Genomic DNA, 27,161 nt, shown 5'->3' on the forward strand with positions numbered 1-27,161 from the left:
AGTTGTCAGTGTTGCAAATACCCGTTAAATCTTATATATTATTGTGTGTGAATATAAACCATCATGAGGAAATGGAGCCTCACAAGAAGTTCTGGGAACTTTTAAGATTACTGTATTTCTCTCCTCAACAATTTGATACTTGTTCAATTCTGCCTCATTACTGAAATTAAATTATATTTCCACAAAGTTTTAAGTGTAATTTTAGAATCATTATATATTTGAGTAATAATTTTGTTAAATATATATGTGTGTGTGTGTGTGTATATATATATATATATATATATATGCTTAGAATAATGCTTGAATATAAGTATTCAAAAATAATAGATATTATTTATCTTTAATGTTATTATTTAAAATATTATATTTGATACATGGTTAGATCCATATTTATTGTTTTCCGGGGTATAAGATTTTCAGAGATAGTGTGTAATTGAGATAGGCTAGAAAAAAATCTTGAGACTTTGAGATTGTTGAAAAAAACCTTCCCATAGTTGTGGACACCCATACTCTGGTCAAAAATAATAACTGAAGGCCTCAATTAAAAAAGAAAAAACTGGTTAGGTGTGTTACAAATTGGATATATTATAAACTGATAGAACATTAGGGTTAATGACTTAAATTTTTTTATTCATAGATTTACCATAGAAGTAATAATTTAATGAGATGGAAACAATGAAATCTTTGGTGGGTGATTTCCCTCTAAGGTGAGGGTTGGATGCACACGGCTTGGGTACCTCTCCCCAGCTGGACCACTTGTTCCTCTCGTACAGCTTCCTGAGTGAGACCTTTGACACCTCTCCCATCTCCCCAACTCAATTCAACTTCCTCTTGCCCTGAGAGCCCCGATGAGTGATGATGTGGGTCTTTGCTACCTATTGCTATCACTTTTAGTTTTAGCCTCATGAGTGACCCAGTCCAAGCTTCCATATTTCAGCAATAACTCAAGGCAGTGCATTTCAGCTTGTGAAAAGTTGGCAGGTGCTGGCTGGTCAGCTTTCTCTGAGTGTGTACCATATGTTTTGCTGTATGGCAGCCAAGCATGACTCTTGCTTTCCTCATTCTCACCCAAATAGCATTCCCATTCAGAATTATTTTTGTACTTGTGTGATGCCCAGGTCCAGAGCCGGCCACTCCTGCTCCCTGCATTGTGGTTGGGCACAGCTAAGTACAAGGTTGCATTGGGCTAGCACTGCATGTGATATTATTAAAATCATGTAGCAAGTCAACCAAAAGCTGACTTGGAGTTGAAGGAATAATTTATAGTTCAAGGTCATTGGTAGTGGTAGGACGTAAAGGAAATTAATCATGGGCTTTTTGAGAAAAATGATATGGATTATTTGTGTGGGGAAATTTAAAAAGAATAAGATTCAGTCAAAAAGTAAAAGTGAATTTCTTTTCATTTGTTACCTTTTATCTCAAGTTTCTCTATGTTCACATCTGTGTTCTATTCTGTCTTGTTGCCAGATGTTTAAAACAGTGAACGCATAATTGCTTGGTGAGAGAGCTATTTCTGTTCATTCTGGGCTGGAATGCACTGAACAGTTCAAAGTTTCTTTCACCAGTTGATCTGGAGAATATTCATTTATTAAGTCCTGAATTTGATCATTAATTTTCCAAAGTTGATTTCATTCTACATCGTTTGGTTCTGGTTGATTATACGTATTAGATTGTGTCCATTTTTAAATAAATTAACTCTGCTATTTAGCCATGTAGCATTAATTGAAAACATTTCTTTAGCATCGATTTATATGGTCATGCAGTCCTGTCATTTTGGCTCAGTAAAGCCCTGTCTTATATTCTTGATTTAGCTGACATTGTTGGGGATAATGACTTTGAATTAATGCAGTTTGTCAGCAGCCAGACTACAGAGATAGCAAGAACGTCCTGTTATGTCTTTTTCAGACTGATGTATGAAATAGCAGATCCCATTTATTTTTGTACAACATTATAAACAACATCTGTGCCTGTGATTTCCTGGCGAGGATGGAGCTGCTAAAATCTTTAAACCGTGGTTTATCATCTTACCAGGTGATTTTCGTGGCAACCTTAAAAGCTTAAACCAGGAGATTAAAGTATTGCATAGGTGTGGGCCATAGATTGGCTGAAATAATGCCTTGAAAATTAGTTTACTCTTTTAGCTATTTGGTGCTACATGGACACACATTTGGCATTCGGTGGGGTTTTGAATTTGATAGCAGGCATCATGAGGCATGACCTTGAGAGTCTGCATCGAAATATTATTGTATGACCAAATTAAGATGGCCAAGCTTATTCGTCATTTCTAATACAGTGTGGTTATATTTTCTGCCTTATAACATGTGTAAGCTGAAGTTCTTTTTTATGTTTACACAGCATTTAAATCCAAGACCTCTTATGAAGATCCTACCATCATAGTAAGTCCAGTTGTGGTTGGGATTCTGAACCTCTGCAGTACAACTCTTTGGCTTGGATTGAAGAGTAATTGTCAGCATAGTTACTTTTTGTTGACTTAAATATGCAACATAGCACCTGGGGTGCAATTGGGGCAAATTGTCACTGACATAAGGGTGAAATGAAAAATATATGTCTGTAGTCTTTTAACTTTCATTTAGCAGCTAGACACATGTTTCCTTCATGCAAAGGAAAGAAAATCACAAGAACCCATGCTTGTCCCTCTTTAGAACGCTATAGAATTAGCTTGTCATGAAATGTAAAACTAATGTGTGGTTGTAAAAACTGCTGCCAGCTTTTTCCTCACTGCTGCCTGATGGCTAAGTAGATTTGGAAATGAAAGGGGTTATTATAAAGTGATTACTGAATAGCTAGGTATGTCATTTTAAACAAGCAGCTAAAATCTCTCTGTTAGACATTCAGGCTGAAGTCTTGTTTTGTATCATTCATATTTAAGACATGATTTTGATTGTGGAGGAGTAATCAAGCTCTAGGGGTAATTTAAGAAAAAAAAATATACTGGGTGATATTTTCTTTCATTCCTTATTAAAATACATTAGAATTTAAATGAGGCATTCTCTAAAATGTATAACTATTAATATGTATCAAATATAAAAATCCAAATACCAGTGGCACTAGTTCAAAGCTGAAAATTCTTCACTTGACTAAAAACTTACTTATCTTCTTTTAAAATTCAAGGAAAATCTATTGTAAAATATTATATTTAAAATGTCATGTATCAAAGAATGAATGGTTTAAAAATTATAACTCTTAATATCTTATTACTGTCAGTTTCATATAGGAGGGCAGATGCCTTGAAAAATCTTAAGGAAAAAAACAGAAAATCAAAGTAAAATGAAGTTCAGCTAATGTGGTCTTTCCCATTATCCCACTCTTCTTTTAAAATGCTTTTTCTTGAAACCTCCATCTAACTCAGTGGCTTAAACAGTCACATAACCTCCAAATCTTGCCCCTGACCTTCAGCTTCAAATTTGCTTTAATTGCCATGTGGGTATCCTTTGGTGGATATTGCACAGGCAGCCAACAGTCTGATACATCTCAACCCAAGCCCTTCTCCCTTTGTGCTCTGTCTTGGCAAGACTGTCTTCCGTTTCAGTCATTTTTTTGTCTCTCTCCTGTCCCTTTCCCTCCCTCCACTCCTACTTCTGACCATCTAATTAACCACATCACATGACTTGTATTTCCAAGATGTCTCTCACATTGTCATTTTCCTGGTACAGGCTGTTTCCCATCGCCTGTGCAGTCCTCCTGTGAGGTCCTCCCGCCTTGTGCCCTTTCCTCCAGGCTTGCTCCCCTCCAGTCTGTTCCTCTGCTGCCGACAGACTGGTTATCTGTCTGCTTCACCAGCTCATCAGATCTCCTCCCACCGTAGCTGGGGCCACCTGAGCCCATATGTAGACCTGCTCCTGTACCATCTCCAGGACCTTTACTGACATCAGGCAGGGGATATTTGAAGAGGGCATGTGGCTCAGCACTGAGCCTCTTTGCTTCCGGCTGCCTTATAACTTTATTTTACCCCAGTGATAACTGAGCAGATCAAACCCCAGTGTATCCCATGGCAAGCAACCAGATGCCTGTCCATTGCAGTACCTTAGCTTTTTTCTTAATACCATGCCAAATGTGTTCCTGGTTTGCATTCTATGCCTAGCACCTTGCTAGTGGCTGGTAGCATTTCCTAATGTTAACCTGACACTATTGTTTTAGTCAGCTGAACAGGCATGCTATGTGATCACCTGACAATTTGTCTTCATGGAGATGGTTCACTCCACCTGGAATATCTCTCCTCTCTATCTATTATTATAATTGGTCCTGTAATATATGCTTTGTAATATATGCTTGCTATTCTGGCTTACATTAGAAATAGCTATGTTGGTTTTCTATTTTTTTAAGTTATGATATTTAGTTAAATAGTTTTGAGTTATTTTTCACATCATCTGTGTTGGGGGAATGCTTATCCTCTATCCCTGATGCTTCCATAGCTAGGAGACGACCTCCTCCCCAAGCCCTCCCTCTCCTGCCCTCTATCAAAGAAGAATGAAGCCAGACACTAGTTCAAGTGGTAAGGACAGATTTTAATAAGTAGTAACTATTGCACTAGGGAAAAGAGTGCAGTGTGAACTGAACTCAACTTTGATTTGTACAGAAGTGGCAGGGCATTGTAAAGGGAGAATGAGCGAGTAGGGAAGGGGGCAGGTGGGGCTCAGTAGAGTCAGGGAAGTGAAAAAAAATAAAAAGCTGGAAGGGTATGTCAGTCTTGGTGAAATCCATCTGGGTTTGCTAACGGGTTCTCACACAAATTAGGCTCCTGCTCTCCCACAGAGCATGGAAGACAGGGGTCCTATCTTCAGGTGTCAGCTGGAATGGTCGGTTCTTTGGGCAGCCAGGTGTTTTCTCAGGCAGGCACTTTAAGGGTATCTAGGGTTGCCTAGAGATGCAGCCTCGAGTTGTTAGAAACTATGTTAATGTTTTGTTCAAGTCTTTATTGGCCAACATTAAGGCCTAGTTGAGAAAGGGCTCAGAGAAGCTTGGCTAGAGTTTGGTTAAGGAGAGAAACTTTGTCACTTCTTACCCTTCCCCGTGTGAAGAGCAGTGTCTCATTGGATTGCTGACATTTGAAAAAGGAACTGAGGACATTTGATCAACTTCTTGGCATTTTTCTCAAGACACAAATGTTATTTTCTACAACCGCAAATAACTTGACCTCCCCTAGTTGAGGCTGAAGGGTGCTTGGATCTCTCAGTGAATGAAGGGGGAAGTATAAATTTAATTCAAGAATAGATTCAACACACAAGTGCAGTAATCATGACAGTGTGCTACTGGCATAAGGACAGGCATATAGATGAATGGAATCACACTGGAAATTTAGAAATAAACCCTTCGTATATTTATTGTCAGTTGATGTTCAGCAAGAGTGCCAAGATCATTCAATGGAGAAACAGTAATCTTTACAACATATGGTGCTGGGCAACTGGATATCCACATGCAAGAGAATAAAGTTGTATATCTTATTTATTACATCATTTACAAAAATTACCTCAAAATGGATCATGCACCTAAATGTAAGATTATGAAATTCTTAGAAGAAAACATACTCTTAAGTGTAAATCTTCATGACTGTGGGTTAGACAATGATTTCTTAGATATGACACTAAAAGTACAAGTGGAAAAAGAAAAAAATAGATAAATTGAACATAATTCAATTTAAAATATTGTGCTTCAAAGGACACCATTAAGTAAATGAAAAGACAACACACAGAATGGAGAAAGTTTTTGCAAATCATATGTCTGATAAAGGACTGGCATCTAGAATATAAAAAGCACTCTTATAACTTAATAAAAAGACAAACAAACCAGTTAAAAACAGGCAAAGGATTTGAATAGATCTTTCTCTAAAAAAGATATACAACTGACCACTAAGCACAAGAAAAGATGCGTACCATCAATAGCTATTAGAAAAATGAAAAACAAATCCACAGTGAGATGCCACTTAATACCCAGCAGCATTGCTGTAACAAAAGGTTTAAAAACCAAAACAAAACAAAAAAACAAAGAAGTTGTCAAGTGTTGCCAAGGATGTGGAGAAATTGTATCCCTCATTTATTGCTGCTGGAAATGTAAAATGGTTTAGGCACTACGGAAACAGCCTGACAGTCCCTCAGATGGTTAGATATACAGTTACCATATGACCCAGTAATTCCACTCCTAGCTTTATACCTAAGAATATACCTAAAACATATAAGAACATATGGCCACACAAAACTTGTGCATGAATCTTCACAGAAGCATTATTCATAATAGCCAAAAAGTGGAAACAACCCACAGTTCCCATCAACTGATGAATGGTTTGATTTTTTTTTTTTTTTAAGTAGTATATCTATACCATGAAATACTATTTGGCAGTGTAAAGGATTGAAGTACTGATACATGCTATAACATGGATAAACTTTGAGGACATTATATTAAATAAAAGAAAGCCAGTTACAAAAGACCACATATGGTATATTTCCATTTGTGTGAAATATCCAGAATAGGCCAATCAGTAGAGACGGGAGTAGATTAATGGTTGCCCAGGGCTGGAGGTGGTGGTGTTAGTGGGCAGTGGGGAGTAAATGCTATTGGATATGGAGTCTCTTTTGCAGGTAATGAAAATGCTCTAAACTTAAGATTGTGGTGATGGTTGTGCAACTCTGTGAAAATACTGAAAATTTTATGACGTGAATTAGAGCTCCAAAAAAAATGTTGAAGAAAAGAGCTCAAGTGAGGAATAGTGAGAATGAATGTAATAGCAAGTTTATTTGGCCACAGATGTAAGCCTTTTTCTTCAGTCATTTATCAGCAATAAACCTGGCAGTGTGATCTTCAGTTATCTAAAATCAGTAGGTCTCTCCGTCTCAGTTGAAAATCTGAAAGGGAAGACAATTATGTATTGGCCTTCCAAAACCTCAACAAATTTATGCATAGCTGAGAACATCACATATCTCATATCTTGTCTCTATTTTGCAGCTATGTTTTATCTTGTATCCATCTTGTATCTAGACTCATATTTATTTTTCTTAGTTGGTTCCCAATTTAGTGTGGAGGGAGCAGTTGGGGAGGAAGTATGATTATTTATCACCACCCTTCCCCAGTACCCCCAGTCTGTGCGTCTGTTGGCCCTCCATCACGTGGTTTCCTTGCTTGAATCTGTTATCTTTTGCCATAGACACTATTTATTATATTTGCTCATCTCCCCCTACCCCACAAGGAGTTCTAGTTTTAGGACCCAGAACCTGCCGGTATTCCCAGTGTCATCAATTGACTTTGTCAAGTTTATACATTCAAAGCATAGGATCAATTGAACAGCTTTCCTCGAAATCTAGATTCCTGAGCCTCCATGTCAGAGCGAAGCATTGCCACCTCCTCACCACATCCAGGTACATCAAACTCCCCATGTGTTCTTGCTACAAGGTGTTCGGAAGTGTCTAGAAATGCAGGAAAATGAGCACTAAATCAAATAAAGATTTTTAATTTTGGAAGATTTTATTCTTCACTGAGAATTCAACTTCAGAAATGATGAAAAACAGCTATTTTTACTGCTTAGTATATCAGTAAGCCAGTAGAATTATTATATGTGGATCCTCATGAAAACGTTGAGTTAATTTTCCAGTATAAGAATCATGAGAATTTTAAACTTAACTGAACACTAGATGGTAAATGAATGATCTACCTTCTTAATATTATTTAATATATTCCATAGTTTTTAAGCCATTTCTAAGCAATATTCCAAGGATGCATACCTGTCAGAATTTATTTTCAAGTTTCTGTGGCAAATAAATAGAATTTAAAATGAAAGAAATGTATACCAGTGAAATGCGATTTATTTTCAAAAGTTGTGTGAGTAACTAGCTGTTATAATAATCCTTATTTGTGATAGTTCCCCTTTTACTTTATCCAAGAAAGTGATGCCTGGAAAACACAGCAAATTAAAAAACGTGAAACGATAGCACGAAACAACTTAAGAACAGAAGTGTGCTGTATCATTATCTTGGTCACACAGCACACTTTCTCCAGGTGGTAAATTAATATTATATGTGTGTATGTGTTTGTAATTCAGGGATTCTTTACCATGTGGGATGAGGGTGGTCTCCAGATCACTTGGGGAGCTTTATGAAACTCCGCTTTACCCTGATTCCTAAGCACCATCCTCCACCATCCCCCAGCTAGCGGAATGTTACAATCTAGGGATGTGGGAGGGGTGAGGTCAGTGCATGAAATGGTGAGAGGCTCTTGAGGAGCTTGTGACCCCGTGCTCTCCTCATGTTTATGGACTGAAGATGAGGATATCTAGAACCTTTTCTAGTTGAGTGCTATGAAATCAGGAGACAAAAGTTCATTTGAAAGAGAAGTTTGGGGTAGTCGTTCATAAGTAAAAGTACTAGACTACTCTTGAAGAGGTAAGGTGCAGGTGACAGGCCTCCAAGAGTGTTGGAATAAATGCCTATGAATCAGTACATCTTCAGTAAATAAATGATTGATTTTCTGTCTTCCAAGAAAACAACAACAAAAAATTCACATTGCCTTACCATTTTTTAAGTCTGAAAATTGAGCTTTCTCACATTACCTTAGCCTTGATATTTGAAAAGGTTAGAAAATGAGAATTGCAGTCAGAAATGTAGGAAAATTGAGTTAATTCCACACAAAAACTACTTTTAGGGTAAAATTAATGCTAACCCAGTGCTAATGTGATACCAAAATCTGGAGCTAATTCAGCAGAGAGGTAAACTACTCTTTATAAAAAGAGCAAGCTTTTCTTTTTCTTTTTTTAAGTTGTTTGTTGTTTGGGGAAACAGGAAAAATTTCAAGTCAGAACCTTTGTTTTCTTTTTTCTTGTGTTTTTAAAATAAAAGCAACTGGTCCATACCTCTTTCTGTCCTGATATTAAAGTCCTGAGTGGGATTCCTGGAATGATGTTTTTACACTCTCATTCTCCAGCCTTCCCTAGGTGATTCAAAGGATGGAAAACTTGGGTTTCTAAAAACAAACTTATCAATCATGTGCGATTTTAAATTAAGGGAAGCTCTTTTTAAAGCAAGTTGTTGATGAAAACACAGAAGAATAATTATAGTATTGTGATTAATCTACCATCACTGAGTGTGGTCTTTTGTGAAACCATTTGCCCAGAGTCATAAACAACTTCAAACAAAAAAACTATGCAATCATAAAAAGATTGGAAATACCAAAATAGGAGGCTCTAAACAGGAAAAAAAAAATGTTTTAGATTACATTTATATGTTTAGTATTAACTAGAGATAATGGTTCCTATAGTTAAAACTAAAATTGTATTTGATTTGCTTTTTTCCAACAAGAATCACATGACTTCTGTAACAAACAGTAAATGGTTTGGATACTCTTTTGCTCTGGGTAAAATACCAGACCAAACTTCTAAGGCTTTTTATGGGTATCACAGCTTTATGAGGGTTAGAAAAGGTCAAAACCCGTCCCAAACCAATTTCTGACAGTTCTTAACAACTCTGTGGAAATCATTTTGCCTCTTCCTATTTTAGACAGTCTGAGATAAATACCAAGGAAGTCTTTTACTGCAGACTCATTTTTATTTCATACAACAGTTTTCTTGTAAAGTTCACCTATAGAATGAATTGCAGTTTGTTCATCCCAGTGCATTGAAACAATTGAAGATTCAAGTTTTGCTGTATAGCACTACTGTTCCATCTATAGTCATGAACTTTACTCTTTGGAAATGAGCTCAGGCAAAAGTGGACCATATCAGTGGTTAGTGGAAGCCATGTTTATAATGTGATTTCTTTAAAGCAGTAAAGTTAAACTGAGATGCAGGGCACAACACAGAATTTGGAAAGGATTTTCATAGAAAATTGGTGAATACTGGAAAAAAGGAGGTAGTTTCCTGAATTGACTTACGAGAACAAAGGAACCAAGTCAGATGCTTGCTATTTATTATTCTGTGTTAGCATCCTTTACCAAATGTGTTGATTAGCAAATATAGACATCTTCCAGGAGAAAGCATTCATATTAGACCTGGAATCAGTATTCAGTGAACTTGACTGTCACAGAACACAATAAAACATATAGAAATATAATCAACATATGAACATTAGGATTTTGACCATGTGGGTATTTGAAAACCTTTGAGTTATTTTAACTAAGAAGAAACAGTCATAAGAGAGATTGATTTTGAACCAAGATGAAAAGGAATTGGAGGTTTCTTTCCCAAAACTTCTCTGGTGAATAACAATCACTTAAGCTGCTTCTTAAAGATGCAAATTCTACGGCTTCATAACTGGATGACCAAATCAGAGTCTCTGATGAAAAGGCCTAGAAAACCTGATATTTAAAAAGTGTTCCAGATTACTCTTACCATCAGAGAAGTTTAAAAATGCTGTTCCAGGATATATACCTAAGAATATAACTGCTGGGTTGTAGGGTGTTCAAATGATTACTTCACCAGATATACCGACTTGTTTCCCATTGTGGCTGTACCAGTTCACACCCTGATTATGGTGTGTATATATGACACTTTGCATTCACCTACATCTTGCCAATAGCTAGTATGATCAAACTTCTTAATTGTTGGCAATCTGATTGGATTAAAATGGGACCTCACTACAACCTTAATTAATTTGCATTTCCTGGATTTATATTAACTTTGAATATATTTTCATATGTTTATGGTCCATTCTTTTTCTCCCATGAAATTCCTGTTCTTAGCTTTCACTCATTTTTTTCTTTTGAGTCATTCTTGTGATTTGTAGACATTCTGTATGAATTCTAGATATATCTCTTTTGTTAAATAGTTGCCAATGTCTTCTGCCCTGTGGCTTGCCTTTTTACTTTTCTATGATATACCAGTTTATATATTTTGTCCTTATTTTATTTGGTTATTTTTCTTTTCCTTCCAAGAAAAAGCTTATGTCTTAGTTTTTCACTTTCTTTATAGCACAACTTAGTAAACCTAAGTTCTTAATTTTAATGAGTATAAATTATCAAGCATTTCATTGATACTTGGTGCTTTTTGTTTCTTGTTTAAGAAATATTTCCTTACCCTAAAATCAGAAAGATAACCCCCAACATGTTTTGGTAAAAATTTTAAATTTGGTTTTTTATGTTTAAGCTTTTAATTCAGTAGGAATTGATTTTTATGTGAGATGCAGAGTAGGAATTCACTTTCTTTCTTTCCTTTTTTTTTTTCCCCCCCAAATATGGATACAGTTTCTCCAGCACCATTTGTCTTTCCCCAGGAGTCAGGATCAGAATTGCCACCTCTGTCATGTATTATCTTTCTATTCTGCTCTATGTCTATTCTTTCAGCAACACTTAGTATAGCTTTTTAATAACTCTTGCTTTCTGATAGGACAAGTTTCTCAATTCCATTTTTTTTCAGGAGTATGAAGGACTAACCTTTGCTCTTTATTTATTTTAGAATCAACTCATCATGTTTTGAAAAACTCTAGTTAGATTTGATTGACATTGCATTTATTCCACAGGTTACCTTGGGGAGAGTTGATACCTTTACAATATTGAATCTTCCTATTCATGAACATTGTAGAGCTCTCCATTTATTTTGATCCTCATTAAATGCCTCTCAATAATTATTTTTGGATTTTTATTTATTATTGCTGCATTGTAAGATTTATTCCTAAATACCTTATATATTTTGGTCATGTTGTAAATGGTATCTTTTTTAAATTAGTGTTTCAGTTTGTTATCTACATGTAGAAATACAAAGGATTTTAATATTCATTCCATGTTCAACCACCTTGCTAAACATTTACTCTAAACATTTGTAGATCCTGAATGTGTACTGACATTCACATTGTCTGTGTATAATTAGTTATCTTTCTGCATCTATTGAAACAATCATATGTTTTTCTTCTTTAGTTTGATAATGTTAGATAAATTGCATTCATAGATTTTTTTAATTGTTAAACCATCCTAATTGATCTAACTTGGTCATGCACTTATCATCATTTCATATATGAGTATATATGGCTGGATTTGACTATTTTTTTAGAATTTATTCATTGATGTTTATTTATGAATTAAATATGTTGCTCACACGTATTCTTCCTTGGTTTTGTATTAAGATGTCAATTGCTTTATGTAGTCAAAGGCTATATTGTTAAGTACATAAAAATTTACAATCGTTATTATCTTTTTGATGAATTGAAAGTGTTATCATTATGTAATGATTTTCTGTGTTCCTTAGGTCAACTACTCTGTTTCTTCTAGTTAATAATTTGCCAATTATCTTTTTTATATTGTTTTACTTTCAACTTTTCATGTACATATGACTTAGATTTATTCTTTATAAGCAGAATATAGCAGGATATTGATTTTACATTGGGTGTAATTCTCTGGATTTTTTAATTTACAAGGTTCCATTTAAATTTATTGTGATTAATAATATATTTGGACTTCTTTCTACCCCCAAAAATCCAAATCTGCTAGTATTAGACTTTTTCATTTAGCATTAGTTAAGACTTTTTTTCTTTGAATGTATATTTTAATAATTATTATTTTATTCTTTATTGTTACAAAAATTATCATTCTCCTTTTGTAGTGGTTATGCAGAAAATTTGCCATACATACTTAACAAAGTCTATATTTAATCTTTTAAATCTCCCCCTTCCCAATGATATAGGGATTTCATACTATTCTCTTTCCCGGCTTGTATTGTTCTAGTTGTCAGTAGTTTAATTCTGTATTATTTTTCAAACCTCTCAAATTAGACACTATTGTTATTTTATAATTATAAGTATAGATTTTTATTTGCTTATCATTTCTCCTTGCATCTCAGACTTTCCTCCAAATAACTTTTTAAAATCTTCCTGTAGTTTCTCCTTTATTATAGGTAGTTGGTAGTAAACTCACTCAGTTTTGATTCTTTGAAACCATCTGTATTTCATCTTTTATTGAGAGATAGTTTTACTAGATGTACAATTCTAAGTTATCATGTTTTCTCTCAGCACTTTTGATATAGTGTTCCCATTTTCTGCCTTTCATGGAGGCTGTTGAGAAATCTGTTAATCCAATTGCTGTTGCTTTGTAAGTAATATATCATTTCTCTACAGATGCTTTTAAGATTGTCTCTTTAGTTTTGGTGTCCATAGTTAACTATAGGATGTCTAAGTTTGGACTTAATTTAATTTACCCTTTTTTGTATATGTTACCCTTTTTTATATATATTTAATTGATATCTTTTATCAATTCTGGAAAATTCTCAGACATATGTCTTCAGGTAATGCCTCACCTCTATTCTCTTTGTTCTCCTGGAATACCAATTAGAAATAAGTTAGACCCTCAGATTCTGTCCTTCAGCCCTCTTCCCTTTTTTCTGTTTCTTTCCTCTTTCTAGTTCTCTGTGCTTCATTCCAATAATTTTCTCTGATCTATCTTCTAGTTCATTCATTCTCTCCTAATCTGTATCCAATCTTTTTGTCCCATCCATCCATTGAGTTTTTGTTATATTTAATTTTTTAAAAAATTTCTAAAAGTTATGTTTAGTTTTGTGTGTTTTTTAATAGACCTGATTGCATGCTCATTTTTGTGATTACATTTTTAAGTTTGAAAATGTTACTAATATTTTATATTACACATCTGATTTTTTTTTGGTATCTAAATCTGTTGTTTCTTATTTCTACTGACTCTCACTCATGGTAGTTTGTTTTGTGGTGTTTTTGGTGGTTTCTGCTAATAAGCATTATATTTGGTTTGTCTTTATCTTTGAAAACGAGGGTCTAATTTAGGGATGATTTTGTTCAGAGATTGTGTTTGTGTCTGCTGGGATCTAGGAGATAGTACTGGCTGTAGATACTTTTGACACCTCCAAGTATCTGGTATTAATCAGGCAACATCAGGTTTAACTTTTCTATGCTGTCCCTGGCCCAAGAGTTAGTCTTTAGATTTCAGAGCTGATATAGTTTAGACATTAGATTGCAGAGCTATCATTTGAGCTCACACTTTGTCTTAGACAAGGAACACGATGTAAGGTGCCCCTGGGGAGGCATCACATCTTGTGTAATAAAATAAAATACATGTAATGATGTGGTATGATGAGTGGTTTATTGGCAGAGGTTCTTAACGTAAACACTTATTAAACAGAGTTGCTATAGCTAAGGAAAGAAATAGTTCTGTACATAATAAATTTTTGTCAAATAAATGTATTTGACCATATATATATATATATATATATATATATATATATATATATATATATGTCAACTTAAGATCTGTCCTTGGGAACTAGTATTAGTTTATAGCCTTGAAATAGAATCGGTTTGGGGGAAAGGAACATCTGGACATTGTTTTCCTTTTAGAGAGCAATTTGATATAATCTTTAATTAAAACAGTTAAAGATGTGCAAACTCTACAAGCCAACAGTCCTACTTTTTGTGTTTACTCAAGGGAAACTGTGGCCAAGAAAACATACATATAAAGGATGTTCGTTGTAGACTGCTTGTAATAGAGAAAAAGTAGACTCGACCTATCTGTTCCTCAATCGTGGAATGTATAAGCAAACTATGTTTCATGTATTTCATGGAATTCTATACACCAGTAAAATAATCTATATGATCTATAGACATAAACTAGATCTATATATTTCAGCTTGGCTAGTATTGAATGAATCCTCACGTTGCAAAGAATGGTAGCATTTATGTAAAATTTTAAGCAACCAGATATATGTAATACAAGTATAAAAACATGTCTGGGAATTATACATGATAACCTTGGAGTATGCAGGAGCATGGAAATACCAGTAATATTTTATTTCTTTAATAAGAAGTGGTCTGAAGCAAAACACAGAATATTAACATTTGACATTAGTAGGTACACTGTTAATTGATTTTTTTGGTAATTTTCAATGTGTTTTAAAGGTTTTATTACTTAAAATTTCAAAAACCTTACATTAAAACCAAGAAAAAAAGAGTACTTCATGTTTAACAGAATAACATCTTTGGACTATCATGGTACTTCCAGCCTTACTTTGTGTAATTAATCAATTCAGGCAGAATACAATATGACAAATGTTATTGACATTGAGTACCTTATCAATGCCCACATTTCTTTATTTTGGAAGGTGTCAATTCTAAATTTTTTACTGCCTCTTTTTTTCAACAAATTCTTTTTTTTTATTATTAGTTTCAGGTGTACAAAACAATGTAATAGTTAGACATTTACACCCCTCACAAAGTGATAACCCCGTCAATCTACTATCCCTCTGACATCCTGTATAACTATTACAGTTCCACTGACTCTATTCCCTATGCTGTACTCCACATCTTGTGACAATATATATATATATATATATATATATATATATATATATAAAATTATTTATATATAAAATATAAATATATATATATAATTTATATAAATATATATATAAATATATATATAATTACAGTTGGCATTTAATATTATTCAGCTTCAGGTGTACAGCGCAGTGGTCAGGCATCTACACCATCCATGAAGTGGTCTCCCTAATAAGACAAGTTTCTACAAACTGTCTTTCATATCCCCGTGGCAATATTGTGGCTACCAATTTGTGCTTTCTAATCCCCTCTCCTTGCCTTCATCTCCACCCCCCTCCCATCTAGCAACCATCAGTTTTTCCTCTGTGTCTATGAGACTGTTTCTGTTTAGTTTGCTCATTTATTCTGTTTTTTAGATTCCACATATAAGTGCGATCATATGGTATTTGTCTTTCTCCGTCTAACAAACTCTTTACTTAAGAACGTTAAGCTAAAAAATTCTTTTAAAAAATTATTCCGAAAGACTTGGTGAAATTATCCTGAAACCAGGCACCTTCAGATGACTACTCTTAAGGCCTAAGATGTAGTCTTTTACTGTGTTTTTTAAGTGTAAAAAGTAAACTAAAGAAAGCTTTTGTACTTACTGTTCTTTCAGGGTCACCTAACACCACTAGAGAATGCTCCCTCAATGATATCAGTGGTCCTAGGGTTTAGAGTACATACATATGCAACCTTAGCCTCTTGTCTGAGAGGTCTGCATTTTTGCCAGTGTAGGTCTTAGTCGTTTTGTTATATAAGGCAATCCTTTACACTTCCCTTAAAACATAAACAGAAATAGAGTTAGTTTATTGCAGGGATGCAAAGCTGGTTCAATATTTTAAAAATAAATGTAATCAACCATATTAATAGGCTGAAGAAAAAAGCACATGATCATCATGCTATATGATTTCATTTATATAATATTCTTGAAATGAGAAAACTATAGAAATAGAGAACAGATTAGTGGTTACCAGGGGCTAAGGAAGGGATAGGAGCATGAGGAAAGTGGGATAACATATCCTTTATGCTATAAAAGGATAACATAAGGGTTGGAAATGTTCTGTGTCTTGACTGTATCGATATAAATATCCTGGTTCTAACACTGTCGTATAGTTTTGCAAGATATTACTCCTCAGAGAAACTGAGTTAAAGGGTATACAGGATCATCCTGTATTAACTAAAAATAAAGAGTTTAATTCAGAAAAAAAACAAACATAAACAGGAATTCTACCTTTCTACTGGGACCAAAATTAAACCAATGGTTATATATGGAAGTCCATTTCCCAGCAACATGGGGTTACTTATCTTTATGATTTAGGCCAAGTTCAATCCAGCACTTGGAAAACACAAGACAATTGAATGTCCATCTAAATCAAGAAAGAGAATAGAATGTTTGACTCTCTGTAAGGCTTGGCTGGCATTGCTACACTTTCATTCACTTATTCAATAAGACTTTTTCATCTGTTGAATTAGTACTGTGTTTGAAATTAAATTTGTTGTTCAGGAAGAAACTATTCTTTTATATAGGGTTATGTGCTATAGTTGAGGAAAACCAGAGTGTTTTCAAGTACATATCTTGATTCTAATTATGATACAATGTGGACACTATTAATGTAATATATGTGAAAAGTATTTTAGTCGAAGGGACTATTCAAATTCATATAATTGTTATGACAAGATTTAACTTATTCAATTACATTACAGATATAGAGATACCTATAGGGTACCATAAATTAAGGGTTGATATGTTTCAGAATTTTCAACTTCACTGACAAAGGGCACTTTTTAAACCCTGGAAAACTTTGACGAATTCAGAAACTATCGCAATTTCACTTGAAAACAGTGCCAGGCCTGGGATCTTTGCTGCTTAGGAATATTGAAGGACTGGGAAACCATTATATTATTAGTTAATCAGGTTTTTGCTATGATTGAACTGAATAGTAAAGTAAATTACTTTCTTATTTTATTATTTTGTCACCTACTTTGTGTAACTGGCAAGGCAGAAATATAGTAGCTGAAGGTGCCAAAGGGGGTCCACCATGCCATTCTGGTGGCTATTCCTTTTATTGTAATAAGCCTCCGGATAATTCATGAAGAGGGAGAAAAGAAAAACCTGTTAGTGGGAACATTGGTTATAGTCTGTGTTTTTTATTATCAATGACAAGATCCTAAAATTACACCCAAATCTCTCTCATAGGTTCTGAAATTGAGTTTCTGAAAAAGCACTGTAGCACTAATAGAAGGTAAAGTGCAGAGTTCCAGAGAAATGAGCTGTGAATTAAACCTGCAATGGAAATTGATCCTATCAGTCAATTTCTGCCCTGATTCATAGAAAAACAGGAATGAATGTAGAGGGAGCCAGGATCGCTGATTAAATAGGAGGCTAAAGTGCTAGAGGCTACAACTATACTTGCTGGTCCCTCGGGTCAGGACTGCAAGTGTCAGATGTCTCTGCTTGAAACCTAGCTCAAACTGGCAGAAAGAGAACAGAATGAAAAATGCTGCTGACCAACAGGGGAATTGGTAAGAACTCGCTGACTAAGCTTCCGGTGCCACAGCCACTGCACTCATTTGGGAGGCTATTCTAGTCTCTTATCCTGAGTCATTGGGCCCAGATTAGATGGCTGACCTCGTGATTCATGCCAGTGGGGCCTGTCACAGTGCCCATCCCAGTGTGGGCCAAGAATGTGAGTGTGAAGAGACATGGCCTTGGAATCAACTCGCTTCCTTAGTACATCTTCAGGATTGTAAGGAAAGAGAAGCAAATATCCTACAATTAGTTGTCCTGTGAATATAATTTATTACCCTGTTGTCTAACTCCAAGAGATTAATTTTGTGCACATAGCATGATAGTAATAGTATGCCAAGAATTTTTGGCCATGTGTATTCAACTCCCAGAAATGCAATGAGTTGTAATTAGCCTACTGAAATTAGACACTTCTGGTTATGAAGTTGCCACTTTTTTCCTACAGTGTGATATATTTCTACAAGGATGCCCTTCAGAGTTTTTAGCGATCTTCAGTATAACTCACTAGAGCAAACGTCCCTGTGGAATCCCTCATTCACAGTTAGTAGCACACTAGTAGTAATGTTTCTGGCAGAAACAGTGAAGATAAAGGTACTATAAAACACTAACTTAAGACATAACCATTATAAACCATTGCTGGATCAGAGCTCAATTTTGCAGAATGGCAGAAGAAAAGAAAAAAGCGATAAAATTGAGCAGTTTGCTTAGAATGAGCTGAAAGACTATCAGATTCCCTTAATCATTAGACTTAGCCTATCAGAGAGATTGTCAAAGGAGCATGTTAGCAAAGGTACTTGGTAGCACAGGACATTCAGCTTATGTTATCAGATGCCTTTTTCCCAACTCACTTCATTGTGGCCTTTGGTCCCTGGCAAGAGAAAAATGATAGCTCTCCCTCTAAGGTGGACCACACTGTCCGCATCGTGGTATGGATTCAACTTCAGCTTTTGACTAATGGGACAAATCAAAGTGGCATCCATCCCTTCCCCCTGTTGATATGATTTGACCCTGCCATGTTGATATCAACATATTAGGAGACACAACAGATCTGTGTGATAGGCGAAGGCCCGTGAAGGGCACAGTGGAAATATTTTGTTTGGAAATGCTTCTGTGAGATTAGGGTTTCCAGGTGGGAATTCCCGCCCATTCTCAAGAATTCTTTCTATTTCCTGTTCCCGAATCCCAAGAAAAGTTGGTCGGGAAATTGGGGAAATTGGCTACTTGAACCGGGTAATACCCACAATGGGAAATAAACGTACTACTCACAGTATATCTCAGACATTTTTCCTGTTTATTGCTAGGGTTTCCGCGTGGAAATGCTCGCCTGTTCTCGGGAATTATTTTCGCTTTTCCGTTCCCGAATCCTGAGAAAAGTTGGTCGGGAAATCGGGAAAATTGGCTCCTTGAACCCAGGTGGTTGGTAGTATCAGCTGTCACTTTGTGGAAATGATTCATCATGAGAACAGAAAACAGTTTATATCTCAGGATTTGGGAATGGAAAACAAAAAGAATTCCTGAGAACAGGCAGGAATTCCCACCTGGAAACCCTATGTGAAATAGTTTATTCTGGTTAAGTGGGAGCTTGAAGATGAAGCCAGTGAGTACAACCGTTTTTCAGTCTAAAATTTAGACATCATACGAGCACATAAAGCCTCTTTTCTCTAACCTGTTAATTACCACTTATGACCACAGGGACTCTGAAACCTTGGTCATAGAAATGGTTGTTTTGTGCTAGGCTTACCTACTTTAGTTGGGAAATTTATGGGAAGTTTGAGACATAATTTTACTATGATGGAATTGTAAGAGGTAATAACAGAGAGGAAGGGAGCATGCGTTTCAGAAAACTTGACCAGTAAGCACATCCTTTGTTTTTGTCTTTTTTTCAATCCTTGTGTTTAATTCATGTGTATGTTTTCTTGGCTAAGGAATACTAAAATAATACGGCTTATTTATGCAGTGGAAAGTCGTTTTCTATTGAAATTAAGTTAGAACTGCCTTGCTTGTTTAAACTAATATTTGAAGCATTTAGTCATTTTAATAGTAAGTAAAATTGATGAAAACCTTTGGAAAATGCTTTAGAACAGTCCTTGTGGAGACGTGTGATTAATAAGAAGTAAAGAGATGCATGTTAATTTGTTTATGTATAAGTGATCTGGAGCTTATTAAAAGTTTTTGCAAACATTCAGCTAATGAACCATTATATAAAATTAGACATTTCCTTTACAGTGTGAAAAGTCTCTAGACTGGGGAAAAAAACCTTCAATGTTATTTCGAAATAATTTATATTTTTCTTAACACTAGTAATTTAACTATAAAACAACAATTTTGTAATAAATAAGGAATGCCAGTCAAGATTCTCTGGGAGAGTTTTCATCTTATTTGTCCTTGGTTTCTGGAGTTATTACAGGATGGCATAGCATGAACAATCATTATTAACTTCATTTTATGGTTTTAGCAGATATCTAGCTGATCAATCCCGTCTAGCGTATATAAAACCAAAACATTATTTCACTTTAAATGTTTTCATTTGTTGGAGGTTGTTGGTTCTAAGTTCTCTCTAGGTCCTAAATGATGGGAAAAGAAGGAATTATTGCACAATTGAAGAAAAAAATGAACTTCAATAATTATCCAGACAAATTTGCAGTGTAGATAGGGTTGTCTTGGAAAGCTAAACTGGGGGACATGGCCTGAACCTCTCTTCTCTGGAATCAGGATAAGGGAGAAGGATTCTTTCCAGCACTTTTGTCCCAAGATTAAATATATACGGTCTTCAGTACATTATGGATTCTTTGGTCATGTTTTAGGTGGAGTTTTAGGTACATTTAATATCCTAATTTCTTTTAATCTTAATTTATGTATTTTTAGTAGAAACTCTGCACTAGAGTTAAAGCAGCATGTGTTCACTTGGCACTTCAAACCTTGACCCTGGTCAAGTCATTGAACTGATGTTGGCCACAATTTTTTTAACTTTATATTGGGAAGAACAGTACGTAATCCACAGGATTGTTCTCAGGAATAGTAAATATATATAAAGGAACTCACACATAGTAAGTACACACAGTAAATGGTACTTATTACTTCTCAAGTTTTCATGCTTTCTTTCCCTTACCATCTTTTGATCTCTTTGCACTAATATATGATGACCACAATTCAGGAAAATAAAAATCAAAATGTGTGTATTGAATGTGTTTATGAACATACCAATGCAGAGCATTTTAGATTAGGTTCTCCCAAAACTCATGAAAGGTAAACTTCTTAGAAAGGTCTATATAGCACATAGCAAGTGCCCAATAAATGTTATGTACTCAGTATTATTACATTTTCATCATCATTTCATAAACAAGTTTAAGCTTTCTCTGTATATAGTCTTTCTTTTAAACCATTCAAAATGCTAATATTCCCTGCATGTCATTTAGATTTCTAAACCTGAAAGTCTGTACCTAGGACTTGGGTGCAGAGTTTTATGCCATTCACCAGAACATAGGCCCATGGCCACATCTCAGTGCAGAAGAGGTGGAAATTTTGTTTAGTCTTTATTCTGGGTGGCTTTATACCCTCATAAGATTAAAGGATTTTATTATTCTGGAAGAAGAGGACACCAGATATTGAGGAAAAGTAGGACTATCTGTGACATCTGGGTGTCACCAGAGCTTTAAAATTTTTCTCTTCTTCCTTCTTTTCTTTTATTTCTGAATAGATCCCATGCGAGGCCCAAGAAAACTGGAAGTAGTAGAAGTCAAATCTCGTCAAATCACTATCCGCTGGGAGCCATTTGGATATAATGTGACTCGTTGCCATAGTTACAATCTCACAGTCCACTACTGCTACCAAGTCGGAGGACAAGAGCAAGTTCGAGAAGAAGTAAGCTGGGACACAGATAATTCACACCCTCAACATACGATCACTAACCTTTCACCGTATACCAATGTTAGTGTGAAACTCATCCTCATGAATCCTGAGGGACGGAAGGAAAGTCAAGAACTCATAGTACAGACAGATGAAGATTGTGAGTACTTTTAAATGATGTTTTATGAAATCTATATCCTTTCAAAAAAGCAGCTTTTGCTTCTTGTAAACTGAGACCTTTACAATAAAAATGGAAGCACGAACTAGTCACTGCGTTGAATAATACAAACATGCACCTGTGCTTCTGTAGACTTAAGAGCTGATAAGGGTAAAGGGAATGAAGGTGTACACGTCTTTTTAATTCTTTAAGAGTCATAAAATCAGTTTTCTATGTTTCTGTATTTCTGTATTTCTCTAAATCGCTCTTTGTTCAACTGAGAGTTGTTTTATTATTATGTTGGACTAAGAGGCATTAGATTATTTACATGAAATGCTTATTTAAATATATGTAAAAGGTATTCTGAAATATTTTTCATAGTTCAGATAAAAATTCAGACCAAATAGAGGCTCTTGCTTTTCAGCATAGAGCTGAGAAATTACCTCATTAGGTTGGTGGTCATGAAATAGATCATATTTTCCCATAGGAACAATGTTGTAATTGGATATTACCTTAATAAACAAGAATTTAACAAGTAAACCACGCATGTTACCAGGAACTCATCAATAAAAGCAAATATGCAATTGTAATAAATCCCTAAAATAATGTAAAATAGTGAAAATATTATTTGAATCCCATAGCATGGATGTAAATGGGCTTTTACACTGATTATAGAGGGGATTCTTATGTACAATCACGTGCTCATGTAGCACATAAAATACAGGGTAGTGTATTATATGTTTGACCTAAAATTAATTTGCCAGACATCAAAATAAATTGCAAAGAACTTGGGAAGCCCATTAAATGAATATATTTACTTATTCCTGGAAAAAATAGATGTTTAATTTTTTGTTTCTTCATGTAGTGTATTATGATATTTGATCATTGATTGTAACAAATTAAATATTTATAACACTTTACTATTTAATTTAAAGAGCTAACAAAGTATTTTGAGTATTTATTACCTATACAATACCATGCATATTGCTACAGAAGGAAAACATGGAAACAGCCAGAGTAAATGAGGTGCTCAGCCCACATTCTTCTCTTTTTTGTAGCCCTTTAAGTCCTTCCATAGTTACAAATAATCGGTTGCTGTCAAATAGTTGTTTTATTACAATTATTTTTGTTAGGAGTATTAGTTTGATACAAGTCACTCAGCCAGGGCCGAGATTGGAATCCTTATTTCTATTTCTTCCAACTCTTTCTCATCTCCCAGGAAATAAGAAAGATGTCATCATTGTCAACAAGTCATTTCTGGACCCTTCCTCCCCTGCATTTCAGTATTTAATTTGATTCTGACTACTGTTATTTCTACTTCCAGGATTCTACGTTGTTCTTTCCTCTCAACCTCTACAATCTGTATTCACATCCTCATTATTTTACACTGAAATTTCTGGAATAGTTTCTAACCTTTCTTTGTGGTTCCATCTTTGCCATTCCAAAGCCCCCCTACACACTCACTAAACTCATCTTTGAAATACATTTGCATCATGTCACTCTCCACAAAGAGCCTTCAATGACTCTCTTTATCCAAGTCTTGACTTTCAAGGTCTAATGTATTCTTGGCTCATACTCTAGAACTAATAACTTTCCCCCACTGCAGTTCGTTCTGCAAAAATGTCACGTCAGGATCATTCCTTTATGCCACACTCCTTATATCCTGGGCTCTTCCTTGTTGTCTGTTGTCCTCTGCAACCTGCCCTTCTACTTGGCCGTCTCTCAATTCCATCTCCTCTGCTACCCTCCGAAGTTCTCCTCAACTTTCAGGGTCTTCATGTCTCCAACTCTTCCCCCCAAACCCCCATATTCCTCTCATCCTTCTGACCTCATTTGCTTGATAAGGTTTTTAAATCTCTGAGCCTTAAGTTCCTCATCTGAGAAGTTTGAAAATAATACTTGAGGCATTTTAGGGTTAGACAAAATTAAAATAGTGAGCTATTTGTAGCTGCCAGAGAGGGGCTGTTAATAGGTGAACATGATTGTTATTGTTGTAACAATTCAAAGCAACTTGTTGTAACGTTTCCTTGTTCTTTCACTATGTTATGAGTATATAATTTTTTTCTCTTAACTCTAAACTACTTGAGACAATAAGTTGTCTGTTTTTCTTCTAGAGCAATATGCATGACATTGAGTAGCTAATAAACGCTCAAAATATTTGATTAGTCTTTAAATAAGACAATAAAGTTTGTTGATAATAATTTAATTCATGTTTTAATCAACAGTAATGTTTTAATCAGTGAGAGAGATAAATGCAGTCGTTTCTAGAGATGAGCAGCTATGTCTTACTAAAGCATGAATCCACTCAACACTTTTGGGTTTCAAATTGAGAACAGACATAAGCTAGAAATTCTGTCAAAACATGAGATCTAAATAGCTTATTTATTTCTGTTTGTTTAAATAATCTTGTTAGTTCCTGAAGTTGGGGTATGCATTCATTCCAAATAAAAATCTATTGTTTTTATAGCACACCGGCATCCAGTTAGTTAGAAAAACTTTCATTTCAAATTATATTTTCTCGCAACAACAACAAAAAATACTTCAAAAAAGATAGAAAAAAGGAAGACAGAAAAGAAATAATTGTGAAATGATACTAGTTTGAAGAAAAAAGGATGGTCACTTTATTTATCTACCATTAACAAAGGGTACAATTTATTGAACACTGTGAGTTTTATTGCAGTACAGTATTTTTATTGAAATAATGTTTTGTATGAGAAAGTGTGGAATAAATTTATTTGTATTACTGTTTAAAGTATCACTAGACAGAATAGGCCTCAATTCTACAAATTTAGATACTAAGACTGTATATCCCAAGTCCTGAATTCCTAGAACTTCTAAAACAGGTACTAGACCTAAGTTCCTGTGAGGTACTATATTCTCCCTAAGAAACCATTGCCTTATCCAAGGTCATGAAGATTTACACCTATGTTTTTTTCTAAGAGTTTTGTAGTTTTAGCTCTTCCACATTAGGCTTTTAATCTATTTGATATAATTTTTATATATGGTGTGAGGCAGGAATCCAACTTCATTCTTCTACAGGTTGTTCAGAACCACTTTTGAAAAGATTATTCTCTCCCGATTGGCTTTCCCTGGCACCCTTGATGAAAATCAACTGATTGCAAAAGTAGAGGTTTATTTCTGTACCTTCAGTTCTATTCCACTGATCTGTATGTCTATTTTTATGCTAATACAGGTAACCCCCATATAATACAGCACTTCCTATAACACAGTTTTGCTCTCACACCATTCGAGAATTGGGGAAAACCCTCATATAACACGGCATCCTAGAACACGGTTGCACTCTAACATGGTTTGAGAATTAGAGAATGGAGCTTTTCAGAGCAAAAAATACCTCATTTGAAATTAGGGAAATCCCCGAATAACACGGAACATAACAAAAGCTTTCAAGAGCAAAAGACATCTCATTTGAAATTTTTCATTCGAGCATGGATGTCATATCAGATTTGACTGCAGACTTTTAAAATTTATTACAATTTTAAATCCATTTTGTTCGTGGAGTATTAAGTTCAGAGGATGAAGATATCTTGTCAAAAAGAAAACGCCCTTGGTTAATGGTGCTTAGTAGTTATAACGAAGAAAGTATTATTTAATACATATTAATATGTTATACTTTTGGTGAAAATTGCTTTAATAAAGATATTTCTCTTAATTATAAAAATATAGTAGTTTTATTTTTTTTAATTTTTTTTTATTTTTGGAACCTACCCCCCTTTTTTGTACTAGTTCTTTATTTCGTATAACATGGATTCGCATAACATGGCATTTTTTAGGAACTCAACAACCATGTCATACGGGGACTACCTGTACCACAATGTCTTGAAACTAAATTTATAATGAGTTTTGAAATTCAGAAGTGTGACTCCTCTTCAACCACTTTCTGGATGACTCACATCATCACCAAAAAAATTTGATCCTGTGTCCCCAAATATATGTATATTTATAAGAAGTATTAATATATTAGTTTATAAATAGGTAGACATATTAATACACTAAATTGTATATAATATGAAGCATACTGAAAAACTGAATTTAAATGAATATGAGATAATATTTTTAAAACAATATTAAATGTTATTTTATAGAAAATTGGCAAATAAATTTCTATTTTCCCTTATGTCAGTTAGATTTTCTTGCAAACTAATCAAACAATGTTACATATTTTAGGTTTTAAAAAATGGCATCGAACTTTCCCAAATATTTTATATTATTAATAAATAAATAAAACAATTTTAAAAATATATTATTTCATCTATATCACATCTTTGTAAACCTTATATTTAATGTATATTTTTAATTAGAGATATTAAATATAAGTACAGTTTATATATATTCTTCTTTGACATACTTTTGTCACTCAATAGTATGGTTATAAAATTCACTCATCATGATGTGTATAGCTGTCATTTATTTTCAATCTTCTTTGTATTTGATTGTGTGAATATAAAACAATTTATTGAACTATTTGGTTTGTCTCTTATTGGTTTCATTTACAAATGATGCTCTGTTGACATCCTAGTACAAATGTTTCCTGGTACATATGTGCAAGGATATTACTAGGGAATATACCTGGAGGTGGGATTATTGGGTCATATGATATATGCCTCTTTAACTATACGACCAAATTATTTTCCAAAGTGGTTGTACCAATTTAACTCCCACAAGCAACATGTGGGAATTCTCATTGCTCTATAGCCTTCTTTATTTATTTTTAAAGACAAAAAAGTTCATTTAAAATATGATTACTGAGCTTCATCTAATTGATTCAAACTTTAAAGAAAAAAATGAGGAATTTTATTTTCTTTAAAAATACAGTATAGCCAAAATGGTTTTGGATTTCATATTTCTAAAAGAAATATGAGTGTATCTATGGATTATTAATATCTTGTGCCTCAACAGAGAGTTAAAAACCTATCAAGTCTAGAAAAATATTTTTGGTTGTTTGTTTGTTTGTTTGTTTGTTACATAACATTTATTGATTTCCTCCCCTTCTAGTGCCAGGTGCTGTTCCTACTGAATCCATCCAAGGAAGTACCTTTGAAGAGAAAATATTTCTTCAATGGAGAGAACCAATTCAAACATATGGTGTTATCACTTTATATGAGGTAGTATATACATTTGTTAGTAATTTAATTTCTTACTATAATTTCTATGATAGCTAGACTAGTATTTAAAAATGCATAACAGCATCATGTCTTTTAAGAAGTTTAATGTTTTCAATAGTTATAATGATTACTATATAGAAGGAAAAAATTAAAAATAAGTTTTTGAATTATGTGTATTTTCAGGATGCACATTTATAATGATATGGATGTTTCCACATTACGTGTTATTATCTGTAAAGATACAAGTA

General features: G+C 34.3%; 1 protein-coding gene across 16 annotated transcripts in view; it reads left to right on the forward strand.

The window, feature by feature from the left end:
- PTPRM (protein tyrosine phosphatase receptor type M) overlaps positions 1-27,161 on the forward strand; it is an 809,264-nt gene that overhangs the window by 424,903 nt on the left and 357,200 nt on the right. For all 16 annotated transcript variants that reach the window (XM_019755746.2, XM_074340345.1, XM_074340346.1 and 13 more), the window contains exons 8-9: positions 21,485-21,793; positions 26,804-26,913. In XM_019755746.2, coding sequence (XP_019611305.1) covers positions 21,485-21,793; positions 26,804-26,913 — 419 coding nt within the window. The remainder of the gene's footprint in view (positions 1-21,484; positions 21,794-26,803; positions 26,914-27,161) is intronic.

This window comes from Rhinolophus sinicus, linkage group LG09 (assembly GCF_036562045.2).
Source record: "Rhinolophus sinicus isolate RSC01 linkage group LG09, ASM3656204v1, whole genome shotgun sequence".
Lineage (NCBI taxonomy): Eukaryota > Metazoa > Chordata > Mammalia > Chiroptera > Rhinolophidae > Rhinolophus > Rhinolophus sinicus.